Source organism: Ambystoma mexicanum, chromosome 13, assembly GCF_040938575.1.
Source record: "Ambystoma mexicanum isolate Mex_15411 chromosome 13, UKY_AmexF1_1, whole genome shotgun sequence".
Taxonomy (NCBI): domain Eukaryota; kingdom Metazoa; phylum Chordata; class Amphibia; order Caudata; family Ambystomatidae; genus Ambystoma; species Ambystoma mexicanum.
Window position 1 is genome coordinate 497,994,528 of NC_090938.1, and position 20,690 is coordinate 498,015,217.

The 20,690-nt window shown below is 45.6% G+C and overlaps 1 protein-coding gene across 1 annotated transcript in view; it reads left to right on the forward strand.

Moving 5' to 3' along the window:
• The first annotated feature begins 395 nt into the window (after nucleotides 1-395).
• WNT3 (Wnt family member 3) overlaps nucleotides 396-20,690 on the forward strand; it is a 161,485-nt gene continuing 141,190 nt past the window's right edge. The window contains exon 1 of the mRNA XM_069634160.1: nucleotides 396-655. Within this exon, the coding sequence (XP_069490261.1) occupies nucleotides 573-655 (83 nt within the window). The 5' untranslated portion in view covers nucleotides 396-572. The remainder of the gene's footprint in view (nucleotides 656-20,690) is intronic.

Here is a 20,690-nt window from a genome sequence, read left to right on the forward strand (position 1 = left end):
GCTGCATAATTCATCAGTGAGAAGAGAGGTCGGCGGTGACACGGCCTGGGATCTCTCTGGGGGGGGGTGGGGCTGAGGGGGGTGTCTTGTCTGCTGCGTCTCACTTGCTCCGAGTCATAAAAGAGAAGAAAGAAAAGTTGGAGGGGAAGGCGGGGGAGGGAGGGAGGGGGAGGGGAGGACTTGTCAGGGGCTCTGAACTGTAAGAAGCATCTTTTACCTAAGGCAATGCATCCTGATTGGCTAGCCGGTGCCTCCCAAACCTCCGCACTCTGAAAGCGAGCTCGCTATGATCTGTGGAGGGGGAAAAAATGACACTCACACCCCCGAGGCCCCCACCCCACCCCACCCGACGAACTCGCCCTGAGACATCCCCTGCTAGCAGGCAAGAGAGACAGACAGCGCCTCCAACCTGACAGGACTCGCTCGCCTCCTGCTCCGCGGCTCCTGGGATTTGTGCAGGGTGTTATTTTTTTTTTTCGGGGTGCTTCTGGTTTTCTTTTCTGCTGGATGTTCTTCAGCCCGGCCCTCTGAACCTCTCTCCCGAGCCCGGGACTCCCCCCTCCCCAGGACTGATGGATTTCTTGTACTTGCTGGGCATGGCGGTCTCCTGCGCGGTGAGCGGCTCCAAGGTGCTGGCGGGCTACCCCATCTGGTGGTGAGTGTCCTCGTGCGAGCGCGCGCGTCTGTGCTTGCGGGGGTCACCCTCTGCGTTCTTGACGGTCGCGTGGCTAAATTAAGGCATGTGATCAGCGCAGCTGGGCGAGATGCGTCGCCTTCAGGTGCCTCACCGGTGACGGCGTGGGCCCAGAGAAAAAATGTGATGTTCTCATGTGTTTTTAATTTTCTGAAGGAGCAAGGAGAGGTGGGTAGTGGCCGTCGGGACACACCTTACCCACCGAGACTTCGCAGCGGGCGCAACGCCTCCCAGGCGGGCTGGAAGAGTTCGCGAACTCCGGGTGTAGCCCGGGAGCACGCAGAGTGGATTACGAACTAGGGATTTACTGCCTGCTTGCTTTAGAGTGTAGACGAATAAGTGGACAGGTGTGTGTGCGCAAGGTGCGCAAGGTGCGCAATTGTGTGAACGGGTCGGACAGCGAGTTTGTCTGCGAATGGATTTATTTTTTGTGAGTTCATGCATATGTGTGCGTGTGAGAGCATGAGTGGATGGTTGAGTGCCTAGGTGCGCGAGTGCGTGAGTGCTCAGGCCAGCTGATAAGTGAACGAGTACGTACAAGCGCAGGCACGTGAGTGAGGGAGACCCAGCGAATAGGCAAAGGCATGTGTGCAATCATGCATGTGTATATGTGTGCGTGGGTGCAAGGGCGTGTTAAAGAATGAAGACGCGAGTGCGTGAAAAAAAGAGTGCACGAGTGCGAAAGTGCATGAATGTGTTATTGAATTAACGCCCGTGTGTGTGGGTGTCTCTGTGTCCGTGTAAGTGAGCGAGCGCATGAGTGGAGGAGCGTGGAAGCTAGTGAGTGCGCCGTTTTGCGCAAGAGTTCAGCACGCGTGTGAGCGAGGCATGGTGTGACCAAGTACATTGTCCCACGTCTTCCCGCAGAGCGAATTCCCAGCAAGAGTTGCCTTCTGCCTGTCCTTTCCTTTCCGCTCATAGAAGTATATAGCAAGGCCCCTTTCGCAGGCGTGTTTCACGAGTGGGACGACACAGACACACACGCCGAGGGCGCACTGTGCGCAGGTGCGATGGGTTGGGCTGGACGTTGTCCGCGGACGCTAAGAGCGATATCTCAAGGCCTTCCTGCCAGGTGATCAGAATGAGCTCCTCGGCTTCCGTAAGGCCTGCTGTCCTGTGAAGGGACTGTGTTGACATTGTCACTGGGAGTCAGGCCTGATGAACAGATTTATAAACGAGGGGCCGTGCACAGACGCTAGGGCACAGAGTTCTGATCCAGGAAATGGGGCTATGTTAGTCTGGGCCCCGGATCAGGAATTCAGAACTATCGTAGGATTATGGGGTATGTTCAGTGTCGCCCTAAGTCAGGGTCACCTATTTCTATGACTTAGTTTGAAGGGAATACTTAAGCACGCCTCGAATCTGCCACGCACCCAGTCGCCAGGCCTGGCTGAGGATGTGTGGAGGCCCATTTCAACATGATGGTTGCCCCCCCCTCGCTTAGAGCCAAAACATGCATTCAAATGGCGAAAAAGATAAGGTGAATAGCCGCCGATAATCACGAGACGGCCAGCCAGCAGGGATCTTAAACACTAAGGGCCCGATTCAAGGAACTGTGCAAAGTGCATTTTTGCAGTGCAAAGTCTGTGCTAAGTCATTGCACGGACTTTGCACTGCAAAAATACACTTTGCACAGTTGCATGAATCAGGGTTTGTGGCGGCAGTGCAAAGTCACTTTCAACCGTGCAAAAAATTCCATGAATCGGGCCCTAAATGCCCACTGAAGAGCTATAAACCCTTCTTTGTCAGCCAGTGGCTGATGTGGAGGAACCTGTGGTAGAAGGTAATGAGGTGATAACACTTCTGTATATCCCGTGGGAAGAGAAAACGCAGCTTGTAATGTGAGCGCCACGGAGCGCACATTTTAAGCCCCAGAACAAAAATAGAGAAATGAATATATTGCCAAGTTACAATACTGCTGACTGGCAACATGGGGGCAGTTGCTACGGGCCTCCCTGAGGCTTGAGGCCCCGTTCCTTTAGAAAGATTGAAAAGCCCTGGTGCCGTCCCCACCAGTCGCCATAGCATAAATGTATACATAGAATCTGCCCTCAGCTCCATGATCAGAATCAGCGGATCAGGGTGAATTTAGATTCTCTTCTTGGAACACAGACACTTACTAGGAGCACGCAGAACCAATAAGCAGCTTTGTATGTTTTAGTAACATTGAGCCAATGGTTAAATAATCTTGTGAAAACTGAAACTGTACTAAACAGTTAGGTCTAAAAAAAAAACAAGCAGCTTTGTATCCCTAATTACCACATAGCACAATGCCACGAACCAATGGAAAACGATCATAAACCTCTTTTGTAGGTACGCGATATTCAACGTAATATACTGCCTATTTGACCAACACAAGACACGCACAGTTTTAGCCAGAGGTCAAAGTGAGTGGGAACTATAGGGAGGAGAGTTCCCCTACTTTTGTCGTTGTTGCTGTTAACAGTTCCAGTATGTTTTACAACCATTGTCACCATTCCGAAATAGTATTTTTTTAAACTCAAGTACATACCTGTTTTTCCCACCCTACAATAGATATAGCTATACTGAAACCCTGCATTTACGAAGCCTGGAGGACGTATCCGCCTGGTTGGGTGCCGGCTGGCTTCATCTTTGCCACGAAGAGATGGAAGAGGTCCTGCTAACACCAAAGAGGAATACTTCCTAGCACCCTATTCCCACAGATCTTGAAAACAATTGTCAAGTTGTGATCTCAGGTTAAAGGCTTAGATGTTACAGTTGATAACGTTGCTGGTCATTCACAAGAGATGCACTTTTAACACCGGGGCTCTGTGTGGTGTGCATCCTTTCATTTCATACCACTGCACACGTGTGCAGCTGTAGTGGGAGACTTAGTGACTATTCACTTGGAGTATTGTCAAGTGTTGCACGATGATCCTGCCGGGGTCACAGTTCCACTGCTTTTGCTGGTACACTTCTACCACTGGCTGGAGGCTGTGCAATCTCCCTCACTATGAGGGTGACAAGGCTTACACAGTTTCCGGTAAATTAGCCTGTTCTCTCCCACCTTCCTGCACATTTCTCATCACGATGGCCTTTCATACACTCCTTCCTGAACAGGGCGGCTCTTGGCCCTCTGGCATGGCAGTCCTGGCATTGCCATGCTGCTGTTTGTATGTCTGAGGCACTCATTGCATTCTAAGACAAGAAAAGCCTCCACGTTGCAAGGCTTCATTGGAGCACATCTGAAATCCATCCCGCAGCCATAATATTCTATATTAAACCTGCCTTGCAGAGAATTCTCATTTACTGAGACACCTTTGAACTTTGAACTGCCGCTACTTCTAATTCATCCGCACAGTTCCTTCTCGTTCCATGTTTGCTGGAACATTAAGCACCCATCCTCTCCCAAGCTTTACCTATTCTCATTTTACTCACTAGATTATGTCTTCCCCTGTCCGAACATTATTTGTTACCCCTTTTCTTTTCCTCAAACTCCTCCCCTTTTCACCTTCTTCGCAGACTATGGTCTGGAATCCCGTGGGTTAGGCGGGGCGCAGCAATATAGTACTTTCCGGGGTTCCATGTCATTTCATCGTGGGATGATTTTTCGCTGGGTTTTTTACCGCAGATTTTTCTTCGGAAAATCTCATCGAATTTTTCATTTTTGTATTTTTGGGGGGGGGTTACCCCGCAAACCCCCATTCCCTTAATTTTTTTTATATCCCCATACACCCACACCCAATTTATATAATTTTTTTAACCCCCCCAAAAAATGCGATGATTTAAAAAAAAAAAAATCAGCGGTAAAAAACCCTGCGAAAAAACATCCGGCAATGAAATGACGTTGTACCCTTTCTGGACAAGCTTAGGCTGTCTGAGACCACGATCAGTGATTTGGCATAGGATGGAAACTCTATCATAAAACAAGAATTTGTTTGGTCAGGGAGAAGATATGAAACTGAACATTGGTCTACGCGCAAAGCACATATGTCATTCTACATGGCCTTGGTTACGGCGGAGTGAGAACGCTTTGAGTTAATCCCATTTTGGATGTTTTTACCTAAAAAGAAATCCCAGTAAATTTTAAAAAAAATAGTCGTCCGGAACCCAAAGGCTTCCATGAACTCCACTATATTTAAAATATGATTCCAGTGGTGTAGCCTGAGAATTATTCTTGAGCATGCAGAATGGCATTTTTATTTTCCTGAAAGTTCCCCCGAAGGTCGTTCTTCGACTCCTTGTGTCCAGATCTGGAGTTTTATCAATGCAGTAGTAACTTTTTTCTTCCGTTCTGTTCTCAGACTTGCGAAAAAAGGCAGGAGATTTCTACAGGTCTTTTTTGCATCAAACAACTGATTTCCATCATTTTTTGTCATGTTAGTCATTTGATGATGTAGGGAAGTACTTTGACTTCCAAAAACATAGGATGATTTCTCCATTTTTAGGTTTGTCGCTTTATGACTTGTTCTCCCGCAAAGTTGACTGAAGCAACGATCGCAAGAATTGCTCCGAAATGGAAGCGATTGTGTTTCACATAGGGCGACTTACGAGTCAACAATTAATAAAGTAACCAAAAAAGGGAACGCTGGGATAGTGGAAAGACGCGTCTGTCTACGAAATGATCGTAAGGTGTAAATTACATACGTGAGATGGGACATTGAAATAATGTCCTGTATCCACAGAGAAGGTTTTTTTTCTCAGTTGGGTACTCCAGTAACACAAATCAGTTCTCTCTGGAGACGAACGCTGGGGACTCTGACCCATGGAAATTTCATGTAGGAGGAATTATCACTTCCGCATAGATTGCCTTTCCAAAGATATGCCTATTGGAGAAATTCTCATACGAAAGGGATCGCTTCTGTACAAGAGGCTTAGACGTCCAGAAATTCTTCAAATAGGACAGCGTTCTTACTGTGGGAATGAATTCTATGGGATGAGACATTCCTTGAGAGGGTCTTGGCAGGATGGAGAATGTCACTGGGCTTCTGAAGGCTGTTCTTATTCGGGGCCTATTGCAAAGAGAAGGGGGATTTGGGGTTTAATAAGGCTATTATGGAGGGAATCTTCAGGGCATGTGAATTCATCCTGTAAGACGGAAGCTGAAGGGGTCTAAAAACGCTCCTATTTGTGCAATGCTCTTAAGACACAAATTACTTTAAAATGCAAATAAGTTGTGGGGGTCTAATAATGCACTTAAAGCATCAATTATTAAACAAGAGCGAGATACCATAGTACCTAAACATTCTTTTCGTCGGAGGAAAATATTTATATACAAATCTATTCCATGGGGGCTGCAGTAAAATTCCAAAAAAGGATCTTTTCATTGGAATGTCTTTAAATTAGGTATTCATTTGATATCAGTGGACACTAAAGTACTATAAAATGTGTTTAAATTTAAGGTAGTGTTATTATTTTTCTTTGGAGGTAACATGGGACTAAAAAGAGGTCATAAGTAATGACATTTTCTTGAACTAGGAATTATTTCCACAGAGAGTGATACAGTATGCTAAAAAGATGTTCTAATAAAAGAGATGTTCGTTAATTAAGAAATATTTCCATATGGTCGATACTGCAGCCTATGAAGGATGCTCTAACTACAGGAGTGTTCTAGAAAAATGAAATATTTCCATATGGCCGATACTGCAGCCTATGAAGGATGCTCTAACTAAAGGAATTTTCTAGGAAAATGAAATATTTCCATATGGTCGATACTGTGGCCTATGAAGGATGCTCTAACTCTTGGATTGCTCTAGAAAAATAAAATATTTCCATATGGTCGATACTGCAGCCTATGAAGGATGCTCTACCTACAGGAATGTTCTAGAATAATGAAATATTTAGGCGGTTAGGCGGATCATCATTCTCAGCCGTGGCCCCCACGCTATGGAACTCACTCCCACCCCACATCCGCCTAACTGAGGATTTAATGTCTTTCCGCAAACTCCTGAAAACCTGGCTCTTCCCCTAAAACCAACCCGTACCAAACTAACCCAAACAGACCAACAGCAACTCAAGGACACCAATCCGTCAAACCACCTGATGCGAGAAACTAACAGCTAACAACCCCTAATATAAACTAGAAGGGCAAACAGAATTAAACAAATAAAAGTAGATCAAAGCAGCGAAAGGATTAATAAGAGTAAAACATACGGAAACAGTAAAGTAATTTAAACTCCTGAAATGAACAGAATGCATGCAGAGTGAACGAAATGAATGGCGCGGATGAATTAGCTATAATGGATAAATCAGGTAGGTCAAAGGAATGCGCTGAGTGGAAGAATGCATGAGTGGAAGAACAGCATAAAACAGATGAATGTCCGGAACGGATGAGCGTACAACGGATAAGTGTGTAGAACAGATGAATACGTGAAGCAGATGAGTATGTAGAGCACATGAGTACTGATAACAGATGAATATGGAAGTACGGAGAGTGTATAGATCACTGGAGCAGATGAATGTACAGACCTGCGAATGTACAGAGTGGATGAGTGTATAGAGCAGATGAGTGTATAGTGCAGAGGAGTGTATAGAGCTGATGATTGTATATGGCGGATAAATAGATAGAGCGCACAAGTGGATAGAGTGGACAAATGGATAGAGCGGATGAGTGGATAGAGCGGATGAGTGGATAGAGCGGATGAATGTATAGTGCAGATGAGTGTACCGAGCGGATGATTGTATAGAGCAAATGGATGTATAGAGCAGACGAGTAGATAGAGTAGATGAGTGGATAGAGTGGATGAGTCGATAGAACGGATAAGTAGATAGAGTGGATGATTGATTAGAACGGATGAGTAGATAGAGTGGATGGTTAGATAGAGTAGATGAGTAGATAGAGTAGATGAATGGATAGGGCGAATGAGGGGATAGAGCGGATAAGTCGATAGAGTGGATGAATGGACAGAGCGGAAGAGTGGATAAGTGTACAGTGAAGATGAGTGTACAGAACGGTTGAAGGTATAGAAAAGATGAGTGTAGAGATGAATATATGGAACAGCATAATGCTGTTAATGCGTGTAAAGCACAAGTGCCTAAAGTGGATGAGTGCGGAGAGCAGATGAGTGCCTAGAGGGACGAGTGCGCAGAGGGGATGAGTGCGTAAAATGGGATGAGTGCGTAAAGGAGATGAGTGCGTAGAGGAGATGAGTGCATAGAGGAGATGAGTGCGTAGAGGGGACGAATGCGTAGAGGGGACGAGTGCGTAGAGGGGACGAGTGCGTACAGGGGACGAGTGCGTAGACAGGACGAGTGCGTAGACGGGACGAGTGCATAGAGGGGACGAGTGCGTAGAGGGGACGAGTGCGTAGAGGGGACGAGTGCATAGAGGGGACGAGTGCGTAGAAGGGACGAGTGCGTATAGAGGACGAGTGCGTCGAGGGGACGAGTGCGTAGAGGGGACGAGTGCATAGAGGGGACGAGTGCGCTGAAGGGACGAGTGCGTAGAGGAGACGAGTACGTAGAGGGGACGAGTGTGTAGAGGCGATGAGTGCGTAGAGGCGATGAGTGCGTAGAGGCGATGAGTGCGTAGAGGCGATGAGTGCGTAGAGGGAATGAGTGTATAGAGATGATGTGTGCCTAGAGGGGATGAGTGCGTATATGGCGAATGAGTATATACGACCGATGAGTGTATATGGCGAATGAGTGTATATGGCGGATGAGTAGATGGAGCGAATGAGTGGATAGTGCGGATGAGTGGATAGAACAGATGAATGTATAGACCTGATGAGTGGATAGAGCGGATGAGCTGATTGAGTGGATAGAGCTGATGAGTAGATAAGTGTACAGAGAGAATGAGTGTACAGAACGGATGAAGGCATAGAACAGATGAGTGCAGAGATGAATATATGGAACAGGATATTGCTGTTGAATGCGTGTAAAGCACAAGTCCTTAAAGCAGATAAGTGTGGGGAGCAGATGAGTGCGTAGAGGGATGAATACATAGAGGGGTCGAGTGTGTAGAAGGGATGAGTGCGTAGAGGGGATGAGTGCGTAGAGGGGATGAGTGTGTAGAGGGAATGAGTGCGTAGAGGGGATGAATGCGCAAAACATGTGAACGCATAGTGCGCCCAGTAGCCGCTCTGTGAATTTAGAAGTGTGCCCAACAGCTTTGCTGAATCTAGAAGTGTGCCCACTAGCCGCTCTGTGAATTAAGTAGTATGCCCAATAGCCTCTCTGTGAAAAGTTGAACTTAGAAGTGCACCCAATAGCCTCTCTGTGAATTTTAGAAGTGTGCCCAACTACCTCTCTGTGAAAGTTGAATTTAGGAGGGTGCTCATTAGCCTCCCTGTGAATTCAGAAGTGTGCCCAATAGCTTCTATGTGGAAACGGAACTTAGAAGTGCGCCCAATAGCCTCTCTGTGATTCTAGAAGTGTGCATTTAGAAGCTGAATTTAGAAGTGTGCCCAATAGCCTCTCTGTGAATCTAGAAGTGTGCCCAACAGCCGCTCTGTGAATTTAGAAGTGTGCCCAATAGCCTCTCTATAAATTAAGAAGAATGCCCAATTGCCTCTCTGTGAAAATTGAATATAGAAATGTACCCAATAGCCTCTCTGTGAATATTAGAAGCGTGCCCAATAGCCTCTGTGGATTTAGAAATGTCTGAAAGGGCATGTAACCCATCATATCTCACCAACACGCTTACTCTCTCCTTACATCACCACTCAAATAAAACACAGAGATACTATGACACCATTCGGTATAACTGTTCTCATATCAACATTCGCTGTTCACTCCACATCATTCTAAGTAATCACTGCTGGTTACACACCCCCCAGCCAGGCGTTCTCCTCAGGCCTAACGCAGCCACTTCTGATCTGGATAAATCCTGCCAGAACGAACACATACCCCTGACCTCTCAACCATCACACCTACCGCTAGAAAGCAGCTATTACACGGATACCACACGAGCTGCACACATACCCGGTGCTCACACGCACCTTTTGACTCTCTCTACTCTACTGATCTGAACTTCAGTTCCCAAGGGCGTTCAACCTACCAGCGCGATCAGACCATACCAATGGTATATAAGGCGCTATATAAATGCAAAATAACAATAACAATAACAATATGGAATTTACTGTGCCATATGAAGGATGCTCTAACTAAAGGAATGTTCTGGATATATGAACCCTTTCCATATGAATGGTACTTTGTCCTGTGAAAGATGTTCCTCTTAAAAGAATGCTCTGGAAATATGAACTCTTTCCATATGGTGGATACTGTGGCCTAGGAACAATGTTTTTAGAAAAAGAATATTCTGGACATATTCATTATTTCTATATATGGACATACCATGCCATATGAAAGGTGTTCTTATTAAAAGAATATTCTGGAAATATGTACTATTACGATATGGAGGCTACTGTGGCCTGGCAAATGTGTTTTCATTAAAAGAATGTTCTGGAAGTAGAGATCATTTCCATTTGAATGATACCTTGGCCTTTGAAAAAATATCCTACGTGAAAAAATATTGTGGAAATATGAACTCGTTCCATATGGAGGATACCGTGGCACATGAATGGTATTTTTTTATAAAAAAAATAATTATGAAGTATGTCCATATAGGATATACTGCCGCCCATCAAAGATATTGGTAGGAAAAGCATGTTCTGGAAATATGACCAATTCCAAATGTAGGAATGCAGGGACCAGTAAAAGATATTGTAGCTAAAAGCTCTGCTCGTGAGATATTGGGGTTCAGGCTATTGCCAATGGAGAAGGCTATATAAATCATAAACCACTTCCATAGACAGAAAAGTGATATGACTCTGAAAGATGCGCTTTTTAGAGGAATGGACCTTTTCAATGGGCCGGGCATTCGTAGAATTAAGCGTCTAATATTTGGATCTTTTTTTAGGCAATGACTTCGACTGGAAAGACAGCTTTTGATTTTGGGAAGAGGATTCTGGGAGAATATTGCACCACCTTGGAAAAGATCTTCCAGGGATTGTGTAAATATACCACCATCTTGGCGGCAATCTTCCCAGAGGAAGGGCTCAGTTCCAAGTGTGGGCTTGAATGGCCAGGGAGTATTTCTATTATGAGAAGGCTCAGTATAGGTCATCTCTTTGCTCGGCTCCTCAATTTGATACAACTGCATGGATCCTTGATTTGGGTGAACCTTGTCCCACCTGGCCATTTCCCCATTTTAAAGTGTAAAATAAAGTGGTGATCAACGCCTAATGTATCACCCAATTTTCAGGCATATCTTTGCGTATTACGATTTATTGTGGAATTCCAATGGGGATTGCTAACAGAGATAACCACCGAATGGTATTATAAACTCGCAGGTCACATTGGTTGAAATGCAGGCAACACAATCAACACTGTCCGCTTAATGCAGAAGCAGGATACAAGAAATGTACCAGAAAGCGTGGCCCACTGGAGGCTGCCAGGTGCAAGACTTGGCACTGACTACGGTAGATTCGGCATCCACCACAGTAGAATAGGAAGAGACCCCCACAAAGTACAGGAAGTGACATGCAGCAGCGCAGTGGGTTGCTGCACATGTGGTAATAGGGTGCAAAAATATGGGGACAGTTGGATAATGGAATTTTAAGGGTACAGGGCACGCAGAGGGTTACAGGCATAGGATATACAGGTTAGGGAGGGAAAGGCAGGCCTAGTCCTGATGAGTTTGCTGGTAGATCCGCAGCTGCGCCTCTGCTGAGGGTGTGTGCCTGTGTGCTTCACAATCTGACCTTCCTAGCTGCACGGGTGACAGCCGGGTCTGCATCGGCGATTCCCTCCCTTGCCTCCTAGCGCTACAAGAGAGGCTGCAAAATGAGCACCGTCTTCAAAAATAAACACCCGAACTATTCCTTGTGAGTTCACTGCTGTCTTTCACCCACAACCCACGTTTTGGTACTTTTGACTGGATTTAGTGAACGTATCATTCTGAGATGGTACAATAATCCTGCGGATTTCTACATCAGACGGTGGTTTCAGAGTGGAGTGAGTGTAAGAAGCTTCAAAGCTTCCATAAAACCAGTTGCTCCTTTTCAATTATTGTGATGTGCGTGTGTTGATGCATTTGGAATCCTTTCTTGGCTCTCCCTGTGCCCGTCTTAGTGGATATCAGAGCCCACTGCGCGCCCTCCATGCAAACCAAAGACCATGAGGTGTCTTCCAAGTTGCTTCAAAAACACCAACCTGGAAAACGCTCAGGATTAACTCTGGCGGTTGGCCTGTTTCTAACCGCTCCCAATGTCGGCGAATAAGGGAACTGGGAAGCAGGACGATAAATGGATTTTCCCAGGACCACACAGTTTGGTCAAGTTGGGGATCTGGAATTCGAAATCAGCCAATATGTCAACAATAAGACCACACTAGCTGTGTGTCAGTAGAGTTCTAATGGACAGAATGTTGCAACAAGGGTTCCAGGGGGTGCCTGGTGAAATAGAGCAGCTGCGCTGTTCCCTATTTTGGAGCCATCATTATATGATATGATAAGTCCTTTATAACGCGCCTGTACACAATTCAGATCCCTTTGCCTCTCTAGTCTGATGGAACTCTGCAACTCTGCATCCTGTATGTTTTATCCCTAACCAGCGCCCACACCGGCATCTATGTAAATTTGTAAATTGTATTTGATGAACCTCTGGATAACTTATGTATATTTTGTAATATTGTGTATTTCTGTAACATTTCTGTAACATTGTAAGTCTCGCATATTCTTCTGCTGTGCCCGGTTACCCCTGGGTCTGGTGCGCATTACAAATAAATAAACAAACAAACAAACAAACAATTGTTTATAGACGCGACAAGACAAGGGAGGGAAGACAAAGGGAGGTCAAGAGAAATGATCTCTCTAGGCCTTGTGTCATTCAGATTGTGCAAGTGCGAGAAGTGCAAGGGGAAAGGAGGGGGAGGGGAAAACAGGGCAGCAATGCTCTGAGTAGTGCAAGGAGAACAAGAGACTGTAGGGTTACAGTTACAGCCCCCAAGTTAAAGTTATCACTCTAATAAGTGACACACTTCTAAACGAGTGGATGCACCCAATGTTATGATAATGTTCCACATTATCATAGCTCCCACCAAAGAAAATCTATGAACCTTCGTTTGCCACTTTGCTAGTAGGCGCTATGATTACCTAACTCATTGGTGCCTATTTTAGTGGCCTCAAAGGCAGAAAAGGTAGAGTCGGTCTTGCCCACAGTAACACCAGCGGCTATGGCACAGTTGGTTATGCCAGTGGTTATTCAAAACCTCCAAACCTTCATTCTTAAGTTTTAGGATTCAAAAATGTTCTCTTCACGGTTGCGCAGAGTTGCCTGCAGTTAGTGCTCAACCTACTGAGCTATCTTAGTTGCTATCTTCTAAGATGAATGGTAGGCCGTCAGTGAAAGAAACAGGTCTTTCATACATTGGCTGTTCCAATGGCCACTTCTATCATGAAAACCACAAACCGAATGGCCATCAATTATTAGGTTCCAGTTGCACCTAATTCAACAGTAAACATGTGACGAACTTTGCAGACAGGAAGGATTACTGGTTCGGCCAGTATTCCAACAGGTGACATGAGTGTTGCACTCAGAGCTCAGGTCTGGTTCATTTGTGTGCACTCCCAGGAGATGTGTTGGGAATGTATTATCAGAGCTTTACATGCGTCATACGCGGGTGTTTCTTGCTTTGGTTTTTTGTGCTCCAAATCTACACTTGCAGGAAGTGCCTACGGGGTGACAATGCTATCTCACACATTCAATGTTAGACGCTATGCCGCATCCCCTATTCCATGTTTGAAGGCATGCTGCTTCACTCAATGTTGAAAAGCAAGCTGTCTCACTCAATGCTGGAACGTATGTTAGCCCACTCATTGATCGGAAGGTGCTGTCTCACTCAATGTTGAAGGGTTTGCTGACCATCTCAAACAATATTAGAAGGTGTGCTGCCTCACTCAGCGCTGGAAGACGGACTGCCTTGCTCACTCAATATTAAAATAATCACTTCCTCAGTGTGTGAAGTCATGATGTCTCACTCTGTGTAGGAAGGTGTGCTGCCTCACTGAATGCTGGATCCTAGGCTGCCGTGCTCAATATTAAAAGACATATTGCCTCACTGTGTGGAGTCATGCTGTCTCACTCAGTGTAGGAAGGTGTGCTGCCTCACTGAATGCTGGATCCTAGGCTGCCGTGCTCAATATTAAAAGACATATTGCCTCACTGTGTGGAGTCATGCTGTCTCACTCAGTGTAGGAAGGTGTGCTGCCTCACTGAATGCTGGATCCTAGGCTGCCGTGCTCAATATTAAAAGACATATTGCCTCACTGTGTGGAGTCATGCTGTCTCACTCTGTGTAGGAAGGTGTGCTGCCTCACTGAATGCTGGATCCTAGGCTGCCGTGCTCAATATTAAAAGACATATTGCCTCACTGTGTGGAGTCATGCTGTCTCACTCAGTGTAGGAAGGTGTGCTGCCTCACTGAATGCTGGATCCTAGGCTGCCTTGCTCAATATTAAAAGACATATTGCCTCACTGTGTGGAGTCATGCTGTCTCACTCAGTGTAGGAAGGTGTGCTGCCTCACTGAATGCTGGATCCTAGGCTGCCTAGCTCAATATTAAAAGACATATTGCCTCACTGTGTGGAGTCATGCTGTCTCACTCAGTGTAGGAAGGTGTGCTGCCTCACTGAATGCTGGATCCTAGGCTGCCGTGCTCAATATTAAAAGACATATTGCCTCACTGTGTGGAGTCATGCTGTCTCACTCAGTGTAGGAAGGTGTGCTGCCTCACTGAATGCTGGATCCTAGGCTGCCTAGCTCAATATTAAAAGACATATTGCCTCACTGTGTGGAGTCATGCTGTCTCACTCAGTGTAGGAAGGTGTGCTGCCTCACTGAATGCTGGATCCTAGGCTGCCGTGCTCAATATTAAAAGACATATTGCCTCACTGTGTGGAGTCATGCTGTCTCACTCAGTGTAGGAAGGTGTGCTGCCTCACTGAATGCTGGATCCTAGGCTGCCGTGCTCAATATTAAAAGACATATTGCCTCACTGTGTGGAGTCATGCTGTCTCACTCAGTGTAGGAAGGTGTGCTGCCTCACTGAATGCTGGATCCTAGGCTGCCGTGCTCAATATTAAAAGACATATTGCCTCACTGTGTGGAGTCATGCTGTCTCACTCAGTGTAGGAAGGTGTGCTGCCTCACTGAATGCTGGATCCTAGGCTGCCGTGCTCAATATTAAAAGACATTGCCTCACTGTGTGGAGTCATGCTGTCTCACTCAGTGTAGGAAGGTGTGCTGCCTCACTGAATGCTGGATCCTAGGCTGCCGTGCTCAATATTAAAAGACATATTGCCTCACTGTGTGGAGTCATGCTGTCTCACTCAGTGTAGGAAGGTGTGCTGCCTCACTGAATGCTGGATCCTAGGCTGCCTAGCTCAATATTAAAAGACATATTGCCTCACTGTGTGGAGTCATGCTGTCTCACTCAGTGTAGGAAGGTGTGCTGCCTCACTGAATGCTGGATCCTAGGCTGCCGTGCTCAATATTAAAAGACATATTGCCTCACTGTGTGGAGTCATGCTGTCTCACTCAGTGTAGGAAGGTGTGCTGCCTCACTGAATGCTGGATCCTAGGCTGCCGTGCTCAATATTAAAAGACATATTGCCTCACTGTGTGGAGTCATGCTGTCTCACTCAGTGTAGGAAGGTGTGCTGCCTCACTGAATGCTGGATCCTAGGCTGCCTAGCTCAATATTAAAAGACATATTGCCTCACTGTGTGGAGTCATGCTGTCTCACTCAGTGTAGGAAGGTGTGCTGCCTCACTGAATGCTGGATCCTAGGCTGCCGTGCTCAATATTAAAAGACATATTGCCTCACTGTGTGGAGTCATGCTGTCTCACTCAGTGTAGGAAGGTGTGCTGCCTCACTGAATGCTGGATCCTAGGCTGCCTAGCTCAATATTAAAAGACATATTGCCTCACTGTGTGGAGTCATGCTGTCTCACTCAGTGTAGGAAGGTGTGCTGCCTCACTGAATGCTGGATCCTAGGCTGCCGTGCTCAATATTAAAAGACATATTGCCTCACTGTGTGGAGTCATGCTGTCTCACTCAGTGTAGGAAGGTGTGCTGCCTCACTGAATGCTGGATCCTAGGCTGCCTAGCTCAATATTAAAAGACATATTGCCTCACTGTGTGGAGTCATGCTGTCTCACTCAGTGTAGGAAGGTGTGCTGCCTCGCTCAGTGCTGGACTCTATGCTAGCCCACACATTCGATATTAAAGGAGCTACTGCTCAGTGGAGTAACTTTGCTGAAAATCTGGGGGGACATGGCATCTGAAGAAAAGGTGCCCCAGCTAATGAATGGGGACAAAATGGTGTGCCATGAAAGTTGGGGGGGACAAACACCCCTGTCCCCCGCTAAAATTACGCCCATTATACTGCCTCATGCAGTATTTGAAGGCATTTTATCTCACTCTGTTCTGGAAGATATGCTGTCTCACTTGGTGTTCGAAGGCATGCTGCCTCACTAAATGCTGGAAGGTGTGCTGCCTGACGCATTGATGGAAGGTGCTGTCCACTCAATATTGAAGGGTGTGATGTCCATCACAACTATATTGGAAGGTGCGCTGCCTCTCTGAGCGCTGGAACATAGGCTGCCTTGCTCACTCAATATTAAAAGACACACCCCCTCAGTGTGTGAAGCCATGCGGTCTCACCCGTTGTAGGGAGGTGTGCTGTCTCACTCAGTGCTAGAACACTGGCTGCCCTGCTCACTCAATATTAAAAGACACACTCCCTCAGTCTTTGAAGCCATGCGGTCTCACCCGTTGTAGGAAGGTGTGCTGTCCCACTCAGTGCTGGAATATATGGGAGGCTTCTCTCTCACTCAATATTAAAAGACACATTGCCTCAGTGTGTGATGTCATGCAGTCTCACTCGGTGTAGGAAGTTGTGCTGCCTCACTCATTGCTGGAATATATGGGAGGCTTCTCTCTCACTCAGTATGGAAGGCCGGGTGTGTCACTGCTCAATTTGGGAAGGCATGCAGTCCCTTTCCCTCTCTTCCAGGTGTCTGCCGTTTTTGGAAAATGGCGGCATGCGTTTGGTTGTAAAAAGTTCTGTTGTTATCCGCAGTTGCCACAGTTTAAGGCGCTGGCCAATGGGAAAGAGATTTGCAGGATGATTCATCTGTTGCTATGTGCGTTGAGAGGATACATTTGACCAGCTGTGGAGGATGACAGCCTGAACGAATAGGGTACCTACATTGGAGCACACATTTCTGCAACCCTTTATGAACGCATTGTCCCTGTGAGGCACTACATGCAGACGAAAGCACCTGATGCAGATTTTGAGTGTGGCGAAAGTTTAGGGCCGTTCCAGGCAATATATTGAGGCCCAGGGCTCGTAGGTGACTTATAAGATACTTAAATTGTGCTTAATGAGCATACATTATTCCTAATTAACGTAAATATTCAAATTTTGAAAAGTCCTTAAGTGCCCTGAAGTTAGAAATATCTTTTATTGCCTAGAAGGGCTCAATTGCATTTTTCGGCAAGTTATTGCACTCGAGCACTCTTCCTCTGATCTGCGGAAGTGACGTCAGGCTGCAGCTCTCACAGGAATTCCGCGGATTGGCCTAACAGTTAGAGGTTTTCAATATAATCTGGCCGCTGTGACGTCACAACGCGAGGATCCTACGATCTCCAGACCGGTGTGATGTCACAACTGGAAGATTGGCACATCATGGAGCAGTTTTGATGTCACAGCTAGGGGATTCTAAGATAAATGTGCTCTAAGAATCATAGATGTACATGCAGCAGGCAGGCCAGTGTGTGGGGTAAAGCAGCTCCAACGTTACTTTATTGGGATATTTTGAGCCCCAGAGAGATACACTGACCCTAGAGGCACAGACACAATGCTGACTTCGTTGGTAAAGTCACAGACATCTGAGGTTACTTGCAATATCCTTTTAGTGCCCAGTTGGGGGTATTTTATTCCTCCGAACACACGAGTCCCACCCTGCGCCCCACCCACCCCCCAGGCAGAACTCCTATAGTCGTGTTCTGAAGATTTCTTTCTCCAGTGAATCCTTCTCATTGTCTCTCTTCCGGTTTCTTTCTTCTCGCCATGCCTGTCTATGGCATTTTATTTATCCCATTTTACTCAATGTATGTTTTAATGCAGTTTTCGTTCTTTTTCCATTCCGTGATTATTTCCTCCTTTTCTGACACTCTTCCTAGCTCTGCCCTTATTCCATCTTTTTGCACACTTCTCCCTTTGTTCTCCTCTCTGCCTCCTCTTCTTCAAGAGCCCCACTTGCTTCAAAGAGAACCCCGCCCAACCCAACTGAAACAAACACCCTCATAGTCACCCCAAACTCACCGAGTGAGTGCTGACCGGTGCTGGCGCTGCCAAGGGGCATGGTGACGTCACTAGACAGCAGTCATATCTCATCTGCATGGTAAATGCTTTCCTTATAACACATGGATGACTGCATTGTATGGATACAGTACCCCCTGCGGTACAAGGAGTTCAGTGAGCAGATATAGAAAGGCCCTGATTCACAGAAGCATTTTATAATGGCACAATCCCATAGGAAAAGGCTCTGTAAATCAGGCCCAAAGTCGCAGGACTAAGAGGTAACTTGCAATATCCCTTTTACATACGGTAGGTGATATGTATTGTATTGCTTATAAATGAATACATGGCCATGCGCTGCCATCACCTTTAATACCTGCCCCCTCTCCCCCCGTGGTATCCAGTGATTATACCGAATACAAAATAAAGAATGACATTTTAACGAGTCAAAAATAATGACAAAATAACTAATTAAAATATATATATATATATATATATATATAATATGGGGCTGGGGTTAAAGCTGGTGGGCAGGGGGTTGAGGTGGTTTTTTAAAGATGGATAAATGGGGTGGGTGCTTGGTGGCCGGCCAAAAAAAAACCAATATTTTTTTCATTTTTTCACGTTCCGTTAACATTTTGTTCTCTGTTTTTTCATTCGTTAAAATGACAGGAAGGCGCCCCCTGCGTAATGTCAAGCAAGAGATTACCCAGTTGCTGATACACAGAATAAAAGTACAATCTGTTCGGATTTCTTTTTTTTTTTTTAAAGAATGCTGCTTCCAAAATGTTGCAGAAAAATAATATAAGCGATTTAATTAAAAACATCTGCAACACGTTTACTCTTCATGCTTTAAAACAAGCACTAACCTGTAGATTCTTGCACTCATGTGTTAAACCTCAGCAGTGCGCAAAATAAACCCACCACCATGAACGAAGCCTTTTCAGGTAATGGCTGTAGAGTGTCACAGACAGATATTTTAAAAGAAAGGAATTTTAAAAGCTTGTCAGGTCTGTATTTAGGTTCTGCAGTGATGGCTGGAATTCTGCTCTGCGCTGCCATTGCGATGTCACAAATGAAGCGTAATAACTGACGACAGAGCCGTTGTGATGTCATACCCTCACTGCGGGTTAGTAGTGATGTCACAACTAGCCAGTAACAAGAACATTATTTGCAAGCTTTTATAGCGATATTGCAGGCTGCCATGCATTTCATCCATATACAATGACATCACTAATCTTCCTACTTTTACATGTGGTTTGTGATGTCATGATGTCACAATACCTGCTGCCAGAGTCAGAACACAGTGCGCCACAGAATTGCAATTGCTGCTAACACAATTAAAGCAATGACTTTCTTTGTCCCGCCACAATCCTTAGTGTGAAAAATAAGGATACATTGTTTGTACTATATTTATTTCAGAAACCTATCTGCAAGTTACCACTTATTCTCAACCACAAGATAGCAATAACAACTGCGGCGACTGCCTGGATCAGTTGCGCTCAGGCCTGTAACTTGGGCCTAATGCAGTTACCATCCAATCCAGCCTGCCACTGTGGGTGTTATTGCTAACGGCAAGTCATTTTATAAACAAAACCGTGGCATGCCGCGTGCGCGCGGATCCATCGCTACGACTGGCAATAGGCGCTGCCCAACGAAGCAGGGGAGAGGAAGCTGGCGGGGAAACTAACGTAAGTGCGGGCGGTGGTGTAGCCAGGGAAGATTTAGGAATTTGGGCGGACGGCTGAGGGAAGATTTAGGTAGGAACGGGTGGCGGCGGAGGCGGAAAAGGCACCTTGATATGGCGGAGCTACGTGGTCTTGGGGGAGAAGGCGCTGACCACGGGATGGCATACAGGCTTGATCATACAAATCAGCCCACATTTCTCGGTACCTGATTGGCAGGCGCTTTCTCCCTGGTGTGCTGATGACAGGTGTTAAATGCAAATGTATTATTCTGCTTAAAATTTTTGTTTCCTCTATGTAACAAGCTGTATATCAGTGTATTACTTCCAAATAAACGGATTCTACGTGTAATCCACATTTCAACAACTGGGAGATCTTTTATACCAGAGCGAGTATGGGATCGAGGATTGAAGGGGCTGATAACGCGACCATGTATTATAATTTATTTATTTATTTTGCAATTTATATGGCGCACCGAACCCGGAGGCCTCTGGGCATTGAGCTTTACATGTGACGACAGTGCATATAGCAAAATGACAGTGTAACATATATACAATAGAACAAAGGGGGCGTCAAAAAAGGTATTGAGAATTGATTATCTTCTCTAGAGCAAGAGTAGTGAGGGGTAGAGATTGGGAGATTATGGTCACACGCAGTTTAACATAGCATAGACATTTATCACTGAACACAAGGCAAACTCAACAACAAGAAATTCATAAAAATATAATTTTAATCATGTAAATGTTAAAATGAGGTAAATTCATACATCAATGCATCCAAAAAAGATACAACTGAAAGACAAAAAAAGAGAAGAGAAGAAATGAGTCATTCAATAAACCCTATTTTCAGAAGACAAATTCATGTAACTATACTGCCTATATTTAGACATTAGTTGAGACGTAGAGTGTCGACATGTTTCGGCCCAAAGGCGAATTGGACATTTGCTCAAATGTCCATTCGAAGGTGAATATAATGGCCATCTTCAGGACATATGATTTCTTCATACTAGGTCTTGTATATGATGTAGATGAGACATCATGAA